Below are 13,567 nucleotides of genomic sequence, written 5' to 3' on the forward strand. Positions count from 1 at the left end.
TTCACGTTTCACTTTCCCTGCCAGCAGAGATGATCGCACGCTCGAGCCGACCGATCCATACCGCTTTGCATCCGTCACCAGCATCAAATGGAGCACTAAAATCGCGATCAAAAAAGCGTCACACAGTCTCATTTTCCCCATTTCACTGCGTTACTTCCAAACGGTTAAACCAGGGCGTCATTCACCGTAGACGTAACGGGGTGTAAAAAATCACATTCACTATCGGTTGTGTAGCGCGCTTATCGTTTCACACAAAGGCGCTAGACACGCGTGTCTCGATCACTATGGTCAGTAAGCAATGTCCGCACAGTTCGGCAGCACTTCGACGGATGATGATCAGTGCCGTCCGAATCGCGTGCACCCTATGCCATTGTGGCATTGGAAGATGACAACGGTTTAAAATGGGGTAGGTGCCTCTCGTGACCCCTCTTGAAGATTGGGAACGATGGAGCATAGAAGACGAAAAAAAAAACAGCAACAAACGGACACAAACACTTTCGGGTCCTGTAGAGAAGAGAAAAAAGTTCATCTCTTGTACACGGTGTGCTAGCACATTGGGTACAGTAATAATTTATAATTTAGCTTAAAAATTGTTAGTTGTTGCTTTCATTTAATCCTAACCCCTTTCATATTCAGGAATTTAACTAATCTTACTCAAATGAATTGAAGCTTTTCCGGAAACTGGGTTTATTTAATCATGTAATCATGGTGAGTCAAATAATTCCAACTTGATTAGCTCTTAAGTATGCATTTTATTGGAACGGTCGCCAAATTCTCTATTCTTCATATTAAATTTCGTAGATTTTGTAAATTATAATTTAATTGATTAATTGTTTACAATTTATAATATACAAACCACAACGTATACTTATAAATACACAGAACACCGTACACGATCGATCGATCTGTTGAAATACCATTTGAAATACGTGACCGGTGCGTAGAAACGTGGAGAAACTGGGAAGCATCCGCGAAACAAACATACGACACACACATGCCCAACCACACGAATAACAAAACCAACCCAATACACAGCAGACACAAAGAAATGCCATCCGTGGAAGGGAAACCATGGAAAGAGAAACCCAAAACAGGTGATTCGAATGATGCGTGACACACGAACCTTTTGCCACAGACCAATACCGTACTGTACGATCGTTTGGTTATGCGGATCGGATCGTAAACCTCCCGAATGGGCCAAGTTCAGTTTTACGGCTAAGAAAATTGTGCTGTCCTTCCCCTATTGGGTGGTAAAAAATAGTGCACCACAGAACGTAGTTCCCGCGGTGAATTGATTAAGCTGCTAATGGACGTTAATTTCATGGTAAATTAAGTCATATTGGCGATCTCCATTCATATGATTGACCTCGTGCGTGCCGTACGGTTGCTAATTAATCAAACATTAAAAAAGGAGTAATCTAGGAAAAAGAATGTAGACATAATTTGAAAAGAATTTCGACTGAATGCGGAAGTTTTATCTTAGCGACAAACAATATATTGGGCCAAGGTCTAACCACGTATATTGCGTCTGTCTTGCATGATTGTAAACAGATCGTACCGCGCATGTAAATCAGAGGTAAACAATCAGACATCTATTCTTTGTCCTACTAAATAACAGTTTACTTTTGTGAAGTAAAGCAAAATAAATTAATCAATTCTATTCCTCAAAGAACGCTCATAGACTGACACCATATCAAGTCATTAAGCTTCAATCTACAAAATCAAACTTGACCCAGTTTTCGGGTCTCTTTTGGCAGGTCAGTGGCTCAACTATTTGCGTCTGCGTTGTTATTTCTGTTTATAACCAAAGAAGAGCTGTTAGCAAATATGCCGACGGAAGTGTGCTACTTCAAACAGGTTCCTCATCTGTTGATGCGCGGTGGCGTATAATAGAACAACGCGACATGTTCTCAATCCAACTCAAATTTCACATCTATGACACTTTTTATTTCTTAAAAATAGTAGTTTTATTTTGTGCATTTCGACAAGCTGAACAGGAAATTACAGTGGCTACAGTAAATGCATATTTCTTACTTCGCTACACGCTGGTTGAGCATTGACGAATCTTGTTGATCTGCCGTTTCCCATTTTGTCCTACGGCTTATAACTCTCAGTCAAATAATATTCCTTTTACATTGTTCTTATCACAACGGTAAGCCTCCAGTGCAGAGACTGCTCACTGAACCAGCACGGTACGCTTCAGCAACGGTCTCAGCAAGTTGGCGACACGCACCTTGTACCTGCGGAATAGAAAAGTGGCACGATTCCGTTTACCAAAACGTGGCTGCGTCTCATATCCTGCCGGGGGAACAATAATTACTTCCGCTTATGCTTACGCTTCTTCTTTCCGGCTTGTTGTTTGGGCGTTTGCTGTGGTGCTGGTTCGGCCAGCTCACGGCTATCTTCGTTCGATTCCGCCGAATTCGGATCTCCTGTTGCCGGAGCTTTGTCCACCTTCGTTATCAATATGGGGATGGTCTGTTGCGTCGACTCTTGCACGGTATTAAGACGGAACGGGATTTCATCACGCTTCGGGTTGAAAAAGAACGATAGCCCCTGGCCCAGAAGGCTGGCGGGCAGATTGGCAGGCAGGGCTTGATACGGGAAGTCGCTGGCGATCGACGCATCGGAAGCTGGAGCCGCCGTCGTCGTGCTGGTGGTGCTGGAGCTAGACAAGCTTGCCCCACCCGCAGCAGAAGTCGACCCCGAGATGCTACCGTACGATTCCTCCGAACTGTCGTATTCCGATTCGCCGCCTGCAGCGAGCTGCGATGCAAACAGATCCAACAGTGTCGCTCCGGCAAGTGACGCGGATGGAGGCATTTCGGGCGCGGGAAGCGCAAGCATTACACCATCCACCGACACGTGCACGTTGGCCGTTCCATTCTGACGCTGATCGAACACTAGATCGTATTCGTTCTCGAAACTATCGTCGTAATCACTGTCGTCGTCGAGGAAGCTCGATACGGGCAGTGAATCGATGCGTACCACTGTGAGCACAAGCAAGACGGCCACCGAACGAACACTCCAAAATGTGCCCATGCTTGACGATGGGTCAATTACGGCAGTACAATGAACTAACGGGCACAGCTACAGGATCGCTACTAACACCCAATCCGAGCGGAGATGTTGCACCGAACGCAGCCTCTTTCGGAGTGAAGGTTCTAGTGCTGGACCACAAGCATCCAACCCCGTTGGAAGAACGTCCACAGGAAGATCGACACCGATCGTATCCCACTCACTCTCTCGTGAAAGTGCTTTCTTCGTGGTGCAACTTTTTTTGACCAGTGCCATAAAATCTCGATTCTCGCGTGCAATTCTGTGGGATTGCCCCGGAAGGGTTTCCACCACGGGGGACACATTCTGGTTTGCTTATGTACAGTGGAGTCCGCATCGGTTTCTATGTACAGTGTTGAAGAATTGTAGGCTACAGGAGGATGTTTCAACGACTTAACTAGGGCTTTTGTGCTGCAAATATTAAATGACATAATTCAATAACTTGGAGCAGTCCCTACGGCGGCTTTGGGTATGGTATGTGACCATATGAATCCTCGCAAATCAAGAGTTTTTTTTGTACATCTTTCAGCTTTAGCATTGTGTACAAGATTTGATACAAAAGAATTGACAAAACATGAACATATTCTATGAGAACTATTTACAAAAACCTGAAGCAAAATATGAGAATGGTGGTGCATTTGGTCTGTTACTCACTGTGCGCAGCATCCTACGACTTTCACAACGCGTTCTATAGTCTTAAGTCCGGCTCCCATTAGCTTGGTCCAGCCAAAACGTCTCACCCAAGGGGTCACTCTGAAACGAGAGACGTAAGAAAATGATGAAAACATCAATACCACTTGCTAGAAACCTCCACTTTGATGCTGTACGGGTCGGGAGAAAGCATAGCCCGGCAAGTACCGACGGTCAAGCTGCAAGAAGAGACAGAGAGAAGCAAAGAACCACATCCTCCAGGGCCACATCCCGAACAGGTTACCCCTGTGTGTGCCAGGAGCCATGCCATGCCTCCAACCCCACCCCATGAAAGGGGTGGCGTAGTATTCGGCCGGAGAGCTTTCGTTCCCTCCCCAAGCTTCCTTGGGGTCAACGTAACTAACCGTTTCTTTGCCGTTTTTCTTCGATTCGAGTTTGTTTTAGCTCTGCGTGAAAGCTCGATCATCGGTGGTGATGTTTCTAGGCTAGTGGATGGAATAGGTTCCGTGTGTATGGAGAACATCATCGGCTTATGGATGTTTTTCTTTTGTCCGATCAAACTATGACATCTGGGGCTGAAGGGGGGAGGGTGGTTGGGGATAATTGACACTATCCGGAGACTTTTGGTGTTTCAAAAAGCTTTCTTGGGCGTCTTTGTTACACAGGAAACATAACCTAAGGGCGCAGAACTCGATCGTGCTGGACTAAAGGTGACCTTCGCCGGAAGCTGTCACGATGGAGCGTTTTGTGTTGGACTGTGCCGAAGGCATAAAACGGTACTTCTGGTGGTATCCAGTGAGTATTAAATTTCTTTTCCACTTGGTGCCAATTCCAGTAGCTTCTATTTCCGTGCCTAATGACGCCAGCCTGCGTGGTGTCGAATGCAAATAGAGGTTGCGTGAGTTCCTACGGCCGTTTGGCACGTCACCGAGCAGTAAACGAGTGTAATTAAGCCGTCTTCCAGTTCACCAAGTAGAATTCATGGAAATTATTGTACACCAAAGGGTCTGCAGTCATGTCGCAACGTAGAACATAAATGGAACTTTCGCGATAAGCATCCACATCAGCCTAGTTTTGGAAACATATCTGAGTGATCTAGATTATCTCAAGGCACAACAACAAAAAAAACGACTTCAACCCCAAAAAAAAAAAAACCGGTGCGAAACACCTTCAACGTGCAGAGTAAACATTAAAACATCACTCGTTTAGTTTGTGTTCTTCGTCGTCGCCTCCCGGCTGCTCGATCGTGCACGTAGCCAACAGTCCCGCTGCGTATCAAACGCGACATGTGCTCGATAACGACATTCACCGGAAAGTAGGTCGCGGAATATAACGGAATCGTTGGGGATCACCGGCCTTTCCTTTTTGTGTTTGTGTGTGTTTTTTGTTGTTGTGTTGTTCCCTTATTCTTTCTCCGATACAATGTCCCGCGCTCTCTTTTCCTAGCATTTAGTCCTGTCCATGATCGTTCTGCTGTACGTTTGGTATTGAATTTCCCCCCAAGTTCACCTGTTTTTGCGATTAATCATTCGAAGATCTGCCAATTCTGCGCGATGACGTGCTGCAGCGTCAAGCCCCAGTTCATCACGATCACGATCGTGCCAGAGAGAAAGTCGTCCAGCCTGCTGCAGAGTCGCTCCAGAAGATCCACTGTAGATTATTCTAAAAATACTCATCTGTCCGTACCCCGCTTCACCCCAAATTCTTCGGGATCTCCTCTGCCGACAGGTCCTTCACTACGTCATTACATTATCGCATAGTCGTACACGGTACCGCGGGACATGAGCCCCGCAGTATCAGATTCGGTTGTTTTGTGGAAAATCGTAGCGAAACTTCAAGGTTTCCCCTTTGTTCCCACACACAACCCCACTAACGCCAAACGCCTCACCGAGATCGAGTAGAATATGGCTTTTATTTGGCACGATGGCATCAATAAATAAAACAGCAGTTAGAAGGCAGTTTCTTTTAGCGCAATAGCACCCCGGCTAAGCTCGCGAATCGCACGAGCTGCGGGAGATCATCCGTCCTTAGCACACTTAACCTATAAGCTAACCACTATGAGGGGGAGCGCTCCTGCGGCTCACGGCTGCACAAACTGACAGACGCCATAGCTGTCCCGCTTCCGGTCCGGACCGCACTGTTCCTGTGCGCCGAGTAGCCGCAGCTCGTCCCAGTCCCCGTCCAGTGCGTCGGCATCGTTCTGCTCTAGATCGTCGTAGCGGTATTCGTTGTCCGGTTGTAGCTGGAGCTGCGTCATGTCGACGTCGGAGCGCAATGGCTCAAACTCTAGGCTGTCGAAGGAGGAAGGTGGATGGTGAGAATGGTACACGGCCAGCCCGTTGTCCCCGGCGATACCGTCACGTCCCGGCGGTTCGGCCACGTTTCCGGCGTCGTTGCTCCGGCCAAGCAGTAGCGGGGAGGTGGTTCCGTCACGTTCTGGGTTGTCCCCGTCACCAGGAAGGAGGTGATTGTTAGTGGCACTACTACTACCAGCGGCTACTACCAGGGTGTTAGTGTTAGGATACCCGCCGACCCGCAAAGCCCGCCCGCTGCCATGCCCGCCGACCGGGAGGGCCCGGGCGGTGTGCGGCTGGGGATAGTTACCTGACGCGGCCGGGAACCGAACCAAACGGCTTGAGAACGCCGGTTCCACGCTGAACGTGAACGATGGTTTCCGGCCCGACGAGCTCGTATCGGCTCCGTCAACGCTGCGCGCACTGCTGGACAGGTCCACCTTGTACGGCGTACGGCCCTCGATGAACTCTTCCGTCTCGAGCTGACTCGACCGTTGGTTGTTCTCGTCCAATACAATCACTTCAGGCGTCACCTGAGCGATCTTCTTGTGTGCACCGTGGGCTTTGTTGTTCTTGCGCTTGTGGGACGCTTTGCGCGTTTGGTGATGTGCGCCATCCTTCTTGTGCGCCGAGCGGGTCAGCAGATCGAGCAGCGATGCGCCGGACGACGAACCGGATGGGACGACAACGATTACAAAGTTTTCCAGATCGGCACGAATGTTGTATTTGCCCTCTTGGCGTTGATCGAACGTGATTGTTTTGCGAGGAGACTTAGTCGTTGGGGCTGTTGACACACCGCCGACCGCCGCTGGGACCTGTGTCGTAGTCGGCGATACCGTTGTGGACACTGTTGGGCGGTCACTCGTCGATGATGACGCTGTTGTGGATAACGCAGCCGTTGTTGTGGATTCGCTTACCGTTGGTTTCGTTACACTAGCAGCGGTGCTCGTGGCATCGTTCAATGGTTCGTCATTACTGATCGGAAGTTTCACTGGAGTAGGAATGCTTTCCGGTGCCACAGGTTTTTCATCTACCGGAGGTTTTGTTACGGGCTCCACGGCAGATGTAATGGTGTTTGCCGTATCTTCCTTCCTCACCGTTGGACCGGCGGAAACGATTGCAACCGTGACTACGCACAGTAAGAGCGTGACTCGTAACATCTTTGCTGATATTTAACTCACTGTTCCTTGAATCGATCGTTGTCTTTCGGGGTTTCTCTGTAGGATGTTGTAGCTCTTTTCTGGTTCAAGTTCAACGCGCGACTGCTCAGCATTATTCTCATCCTCGGCTAAAGCAGTGCGGTTGCCCCCAATGACGATGGGGCGCCTCGGGAGAGGGTTTTGTTTAGGGGATGAAAAAAGGGAATCAGTCCGCGAGAGTCTTTTTCCACGAGCAGCAGAGAATACAGAGAGGAATCAAGAGAAATCATTGAAGACATCCGCGAGATCGTGAGCATTCGCCATAAAGAGGAAGGAGAATCTCCAAGAAAGAAGAATTTAGTAGTAAACAAACAGAAAATGATAAAGGTATGGGAGGACAGGGGAGAGACAATGGGGGATGAAAATCTAATGGAGATCGAGAGGGGACTGCCCGTATTTGATGTCCGTTCTGCCGTACATATTGTTTAGATTGTTGCACTCTTATCAGCTTGTGAAACAAATATTTCTACAATTATGCAAAAATGCTATAAAATTCAATTACAAAACGTTTACAACCAATTTTTATGTGAATAAAAGTATGCATTTCATGAAATACATTAAATAATTCCTTCCAATCCAATTCCTACATCGTTTACATTGGGCGAAATGATCTATTTTAAAAGCACATCACATCATTAGCATATCACTTTCTCAGGATGACTTTCTCAGGTAATGTATATAAGGAATGAAAACAACTACCGTAGCCATGTTCTGGAGTGCTGAATAAGCGTGCACCGGTGAACAGGAATTGGCAGAAACGTGCCAGAACAACATAACGGCATCGTGGATCGTTTAATGAGGCTTCGTAGCTACGGGACAAACTGGTTGTTGGCTGTTCGGTCAGATGATGAGGGAAAGCGCCCGCTTCCACTAATTACCTATGAGAACAGAAACATTCGCACTAAACCTAAATTGTTCTCACACGGGTGTTGAATGCTGAAAAGTTGAGCAACATAACATTTACCTAACTCATCTAGCTTAATTTGATAACACTTACATCACGACGTTGGGAAGCAAAACGGAATACTACGCAACCCCTGATTTGACAAACATAGGACCAAGGACTTTGATTGTTAATTTACAGCATGGTCGCATTAATTTTCATCAAAACCTTCGGAAATATTCGCCAATCGCTGCTAACTGGGGTCGACGCCAAGATTTTCAAATAATTACTGACTTTTATTGACTTTCAATATCGGACATTTGGAACAACGAACATACAGAACTGATACAAAGTATGCCTGCCTTTTATACATGGGCAGGTTATAGCACCTTAACAAAGCCAGCTGGAATACAAAACGTGATTTGCTTTGAAGCCACCTGAAGTACTCTCCCTTTGCGTTCTGCGTATAACCGCGCTGATGTTGAAGTATTTATATATACCAAAAATCAATAACTCCCTGGCACATATCTCTAAGTTTGGTAGCGTTCTCGTTGTTTTTACCTTCTGTTAGCAGCAAAAAAGCTTCCACGTTGTGCTGATTTGCCCCTTTCGCACATTTGAATATCGATTTACGTTAATAAAGTTTAACGTACATCATTGTATGCTTTTTTCCATTAATCCGTTCCATTCTCATAACATTGGAAATTGATGCAACTGCAGATCTTATTTCCTCAACTCTCCAAGGTGTCTCATTTTGTTCGTACAAGGAAGCTTACAAAAACTTACACTAATATGCTAAATAAAAGTAGTTAATAAATTACATTTAGGATTACACACGCCACCGTGCACACATCTCATACAGTTTCAATTATAAAGGCGTTTGAAATGGGTAGTGTTATGTGATGAATTCCCTTAATTAGTAACAAGGGATATTATATGGCACTATGATAGAGAGAAAAAGGGGGCATATGTTTATGGTGCAACATAATTGAAGGTGTGTAATGCTCCTAACATACAGCCTTTGAAAAATCGTGTTCTCTGCCTTATTTGGTTTCATGCATCGCTATATTTTCATTTCAATTCACGATTCCTTAATCGTTACCAACGCACGGAGGTGCTTACAGGAGAACCGGACTATCTTTATGGCTTGCTAATAGATACCGAATTGATTACTTAATCTGTAATATCAACATAACAAGAGACTTTGGGGGCAGGAAATGTTTCAATCTAACACGCACCACACGATAGAAACTCTTTCTGTCTACTCGTTATTGTCGTTATTTTTCCTTCCGGAAACTGTTAACATGTGTACAACGAGATCGTAGTTACTCTGTCGCTAATGGGTTGCTGCATCCAGGCACCGCCGCAATCAGTTTCTTCAATCCTGCCTGGCTACATTATCATCGATGTGTTCCTTACTAGTTTCCTGAATGAATTGTCACGATTATAAAATGCAAAAATCGCGTCTATGATGCAAAATACACTATACAAATATGTCACGGCACAAAATTACGTCAATCATTCTGCATTAGCGGTGCATATACGATCGTAACGCGAACACCACGGTAAACCACGGCGTAGCACTTAATTGTTTGATTCGTCGCGATATGGGCGATATAGGTAGCTTTCACGGCAGGAAATACATGCACGGGAAGGCCGTGGTACAGACACACACGTCATGCTGATTTCAATTTGATAATATAATAGTTTCTTACAACGAGCACTATGTACATAGAAATGCATTGTACCTACCGATTAGGATAATGTAAAGTGTAGTTAGTACTGTCAAATACAAAGGACAAAACGGAGCTTGCATAAGGAAGAGCGAAGCGGAGGTTAGACATTAAATTACTTCTTTGGATGTGTATTATGCTAATATTGATGGAGTCACCAGTTCCGGGGTCAGTGGCTAATGTGTGTGATGTCGAGACAGTTGGTGAAGTACTAATAGCACAGTAAGTGGTATGTGTTTAACGACCGTTACAGTTTATATGTAAGTAGTAAATTGTGAGGTATGTAGATGGGAGATAAATACCATTATGATATAACATGGTATCTTAAGATGCTGTTTTTTCTCCATTGCTCCTTCCCTTTTCGTTCGTTCGATATGGTATTGACCGTTTGGCCAATGAGTACTGATTGATTCAAAGGACTCTCTCTCTCTCTCTCTCTCTCTCTCTCTCTCTCTCTCTCTCTCTCTATCTTGATTATAGCATTAACATAAAATATTAAGTTCCGACAGATTACCTTCTCAGGTTTTACAATTCCATAAAAATAGACTAATCGAATCACTGCACATTCAATGGTGCATCGTTCGATTGTTAAAGCATTTTCGTCGTGATGGCGTTCTAGCTACTTTCACATCAAGCATGAAATATTAATTAAAAGCGTATTTGGTTCAAACCTATTGTGATGTCCGCTGTTAACATGTACAAGATGTTGTCCCTTTGTTAACAGATTAGAGCTGCCTCACCGTAAAGGTATGGAGCAATCAACAACTAAACGAAGTGAACAAAACCGATCGTGTTTCGGGGTTCAGGCCCTAAAAACAGTTGGCTCAATAAAACAAAGCATCTGCGAACTTTCGATAAATCCACAATTGACATTCCTCTGGTGGACTCTGGAAACTAAACAGCATACAACCTTAGTGTCTCCTATTCTTTGGATTCTTCCGGTTTTGTTACCATAAAGCAGCGTCGATTGAAGTGTGTACACATTTGTTGGACCTGTAATTATTAATTTGTATGGTCATATTGTCCAACAATCTCTATAGTTGGGATGGGACACTTACCACACCGGATCCATAGTGCCAATGACCCACGGAAGAACCGATCACCAGCAAATACAGTATCGGTCGTTCGAGCAATGGCATGGTAAGACTCATGACAACGGCCCCACATAAAACGCCCGTCATCCAGTTGAACGTTTCTGCTGTCGTGTTGGACATTTGTGATACAATTAACCGGCACTGAAAGCGAGAGATTTGTTAGGAACACATTCAAACACAGCAGAAACGAATGCATCATACTTACACTAATGTTACTAAAAATTGTACCCGTCATAATGTAGACGGCTCGTGGATCACGATTCATAATATCGCTCGGCGACACAAACACCCATAGCAAACAGACGAACATGAAGCTACCGTACGTAAAGAGTGGACGCATCGCTTCTTTCATCGTACGCATTTTTCCGGTACGATCTTTATACGATCGGTACATATTGTACACCACCATCGGTAAATTGGACATGGCGCTAATGTGAAGGCAGAGTTCCATCAGCTGCCCAGCCGAAAGACCCCACGGCAGTGCCACTTTCCACAGCTGATAGCCGAACATCCACGTGGCTAGGTACATCAAGACGGAACCCTGCGGAGAGAGTACAGGGTTTTGCACCATGCTTTCACGAACTCGTACGCCATTGTATTACTCACCCACATGCCCAGATCGTATCCCCAGGGTAGGTACAGCACGCCTGTATTGTACTTTTCCCAGTGTGATAGATAAAAGCTGAAGAATATCGTCCACATGATGTAGTACATGCGTATCGGTGGCACCGACGTGGGACCACGTCCAAATATACTGTATAGACAGGCCGGAATGAAGAACGCCGAGTACGAATCGAGTCCATGATCGAACAACTCGCCAAGCGGACCGGACAGCTTAATCCTTCGTGCCTGCTTACCATCGATACCGTCCAGCGTGTAGGCAAGAAATATGTTTACAGCGGCCAGTGCCCAGAACCAGTTAGGGACCGGTGTCGTGTTTTCCAACTCCGTGCTCGCCCAGAACCCCCAATCGTACCACGAAAGCATTACAAAGTTTGCTACAGTGAACAGGAAGCCGGCAAACGTCATCAGGTTCGGTGCAATCCATTTTGGAAAGTACTGCAACGAAAACGGATAGAGAAAACTGTAAAATTAACGAGAAGATATTGTTTTTCGTTCATGACTGTAATTTTGGCAGCCTATTTCTATCTTCCACACCTTATCAGCTATCACCGTAGGGGAACAGCGAAGGAAGTGGTAACACCGGTATGGTTTTATTTATGATGCAATCAACAATTACTATTCTTTTTTTTACCTATCGATATCGACATTTTTGGCACTTTTCTTGAGTGTTGTCTATCGTTCCGAAGAAAATGATAAGACACCGACATACCGGACATGCCTAATGATAAGAGGCCGTTACGGGGCTTACACTTCATCCATCGACTCATCCGCAACTGAACGTAGCGTAAATGGGTGTAACAAACTGGTTTCACGTTAGGAAACAAATTGCGACATGAAGAGCTGCTTACCAAGGCACAAACTTACCTCTACGAGCCAATTCCAAAAAGGATGCATAACATAAATACTGAGTGGCGAAGTGTCCTTAGCATTGTACTGAAATGAGAAGGAAATAAGCATTAGCTTTGATATTTTACACAAAAATAGAAAGGATTTACGATAAACTGAAAGCTTTTAAAAGAAAATATAAAACAAATATTTCACACACGGTTCATTTACGGTCACTTTTAGAGTGGTAAATGAAACATGAATTGTTTACTAAAAATAGATTCATAGAAAACATAAAAGTACTTGTGGAAATGGAAGGACAATATTTGGTCGATATCGTAGCAATTTGTCCAAAACCTTCTCAGCAGCGCAGAAATTTGTCCACAACACAACCAACATCGGTATACCGCTTACCACAGGCAAATTTTAATATCTTTTCGTTATCCTGTAGGACTCGCATTTGCGAGCAGTGTTCCTCTTACTTATGTAACGGGTAAAGGGTCCTCACCTTGTAATTATCGAATCCAGCCAGATGCTCCTTGGTCAGGTAGGCGTCACTCATGGTAAGCTAGTAGCACGCAGCACGTTGAGTTCGCGGGGAGTTAATTAGGAAATCGTGCTTCACAATCGACACCTTCGTTGGCTGTCTGACCGCTTTATTGACTAGTGAAAACCGCCCAGCTCCACTCGCACTGATGCCCTTGATTCTGCTACCGTTGTACAATTGATTATGGGTTCAAAATCACTCTTCGATCACAGCAATGCTGTGTGGAATGTGTGGCCGCGGGGTGCAAAATAATCGCTGCTGGTCAGCCCGTCTACAGTTTTGCCGGCTGAACGCGCTGCGATGATCGATACACACGCTGCACACGCTTACGATTCAACGTTACTTTCGTCCCGGCAAACTCATCGCAGCCCGTTGCGCTTCGAATGGATTATGACCGCTGGACGGGAACGGGAACACGCGGCCACGGTGTACGTACGCGAAAAACCATCCAGCATGCAAATTGTACGATTTTTCCTCGAACCACCGAGACGTTTTTCTATTGCACTTTCCGCACTGCTATGCGTTGTTTGGGGCGGCTAGGACTGTTCTGACAGCTGTCAAACCGCTGATGAGCGGTATTGTGCGTGTAAACCCCGAGTGCCATTATATTCTGTTATTTGTGAGCAAAAGCACTGATAAAAACGTCATTTGCTGTTAATG

At 45.4% G+C, this 13,567-nt stretch overlaps 3 protein-coding genes across 3 annotated transcripts; all 3 read right to left on the reverse strand.

The window, feature by feature from the left end:
* Window positions 1-2,176: 2,176 nt before the first annotated feature.
* Window positions 2,177-3,042, reverse strand: LOC128715080 (uncharacterized). The gene is made up of 2 exons (XM_053809962.1): window positions 2,321-3,042; window positions 2,177-2,240 (listed from the first exon to the last, which is right to left on the reverse strand). Exons 1-2 carry the CDS (start codon window positions 3,040-3,042, stop codon window positions 2,177-2,179), a joined length of 786 nt encoding a protein of 261 aa, XP_053665937.1.
* Window positions 3,043-5,788: 2,746 nt separating this feature from the next.
* LOC128714301 (uncharacterized) lies at window positions 5,789-7,162 on the reverse strand. Its single transcript, XM_053809176.1, has one exon. It carries the CDS (start codon window positions 7,160-7,162, stop codon window positions 5,789-5,791), a length of 1,374 nt encoding a protein of 457 aa, XP_053665151.1.
* A 3,576-nt stretch (window positions 7,163-10,738) lies between these two features.
* Window positions 10,739-12,922, reverse strand: LOC128712433 (ethanolaminephosphotransferase 1). Its single transcript, XM_053807326.1, has 6 exons — window positions 12,869-12,922; window positions 12,400-12,468; window positions 11,518-11,970; window positions 11,117-11,452; window positions 10,876-11,052; window positions 10,739-10,810 (listed from the first exon to the last, which is right to left on the reverse strand). Exons 1-6 carry the CDS (start codon window positions 12,920-12,922, stop codon window positions 10,739-10,741), a joined length of 1,161 nt encoding a protein of 386 aa, XP_053663301.1.
* Window positions 12,923-13,567: the final 645 nt, after the last annotated feature.

The sequence above is a fragment of the Anopheles marshallii genome, chromosome 3, assembly GCF_943734725.1.
Source record: "Anopheles marshallii chromosome 3, idAnoMarsDA_429_01, whole genome shotgun sequence".
NCBI lineage: Eukaryota > Metazoa > Arthropoda > Insecta > Diptera > Culicidae > Anopheles > Anopheles marshallii.

Excerpts from the sequence above, each read along its gene's own strand:
- LOC128715080 (XM_053809962.1), bottom strand. The coding sequence starts at position 3,042 with ATGGGCACATTTTGGAGTGTTCGTTCGGTGGCCGTCTTGCTTGTGCTC. Across the intron at positions 2,241-2,320 it reads AAGCGTAAGCATAAGCGGAA|GTACAAGGTGCGTGTCGCCA; the intron begins GTAATTATTGTT and ends TCTATTCCGCAG.
- LOC128714301 (XM_053809176.1), bottom strand. The coding sequence starts at position 7,162 with ATGTTACGAGTCACGCTCTTACTGTGCGTAGTCACGGTTGCAATCGTT.
- LOC128712433 (XM_053807326.1), bottom strand. The coding sequence starts at position 12,922 with ATGAGTGACGCCTACCTGACCAAGGAGCATCTGGCTGGATTCGATAAT. Across the intron at positions 12,469-12,868 it reads CTGGATTCGATAATTACAAG|TACAATGCTAAGGACACTTC; the intron begins GTGAGGACCCTT and ends TTCTCATTTCAG. Across the intron at positions 11,053-11,116 it reads CAATTTTTAGTAACATTAGT|TGCCGGTTAATTGTATCACA; the intron begins GTAAGTATGATG and ends TCTCGCTTTCAG.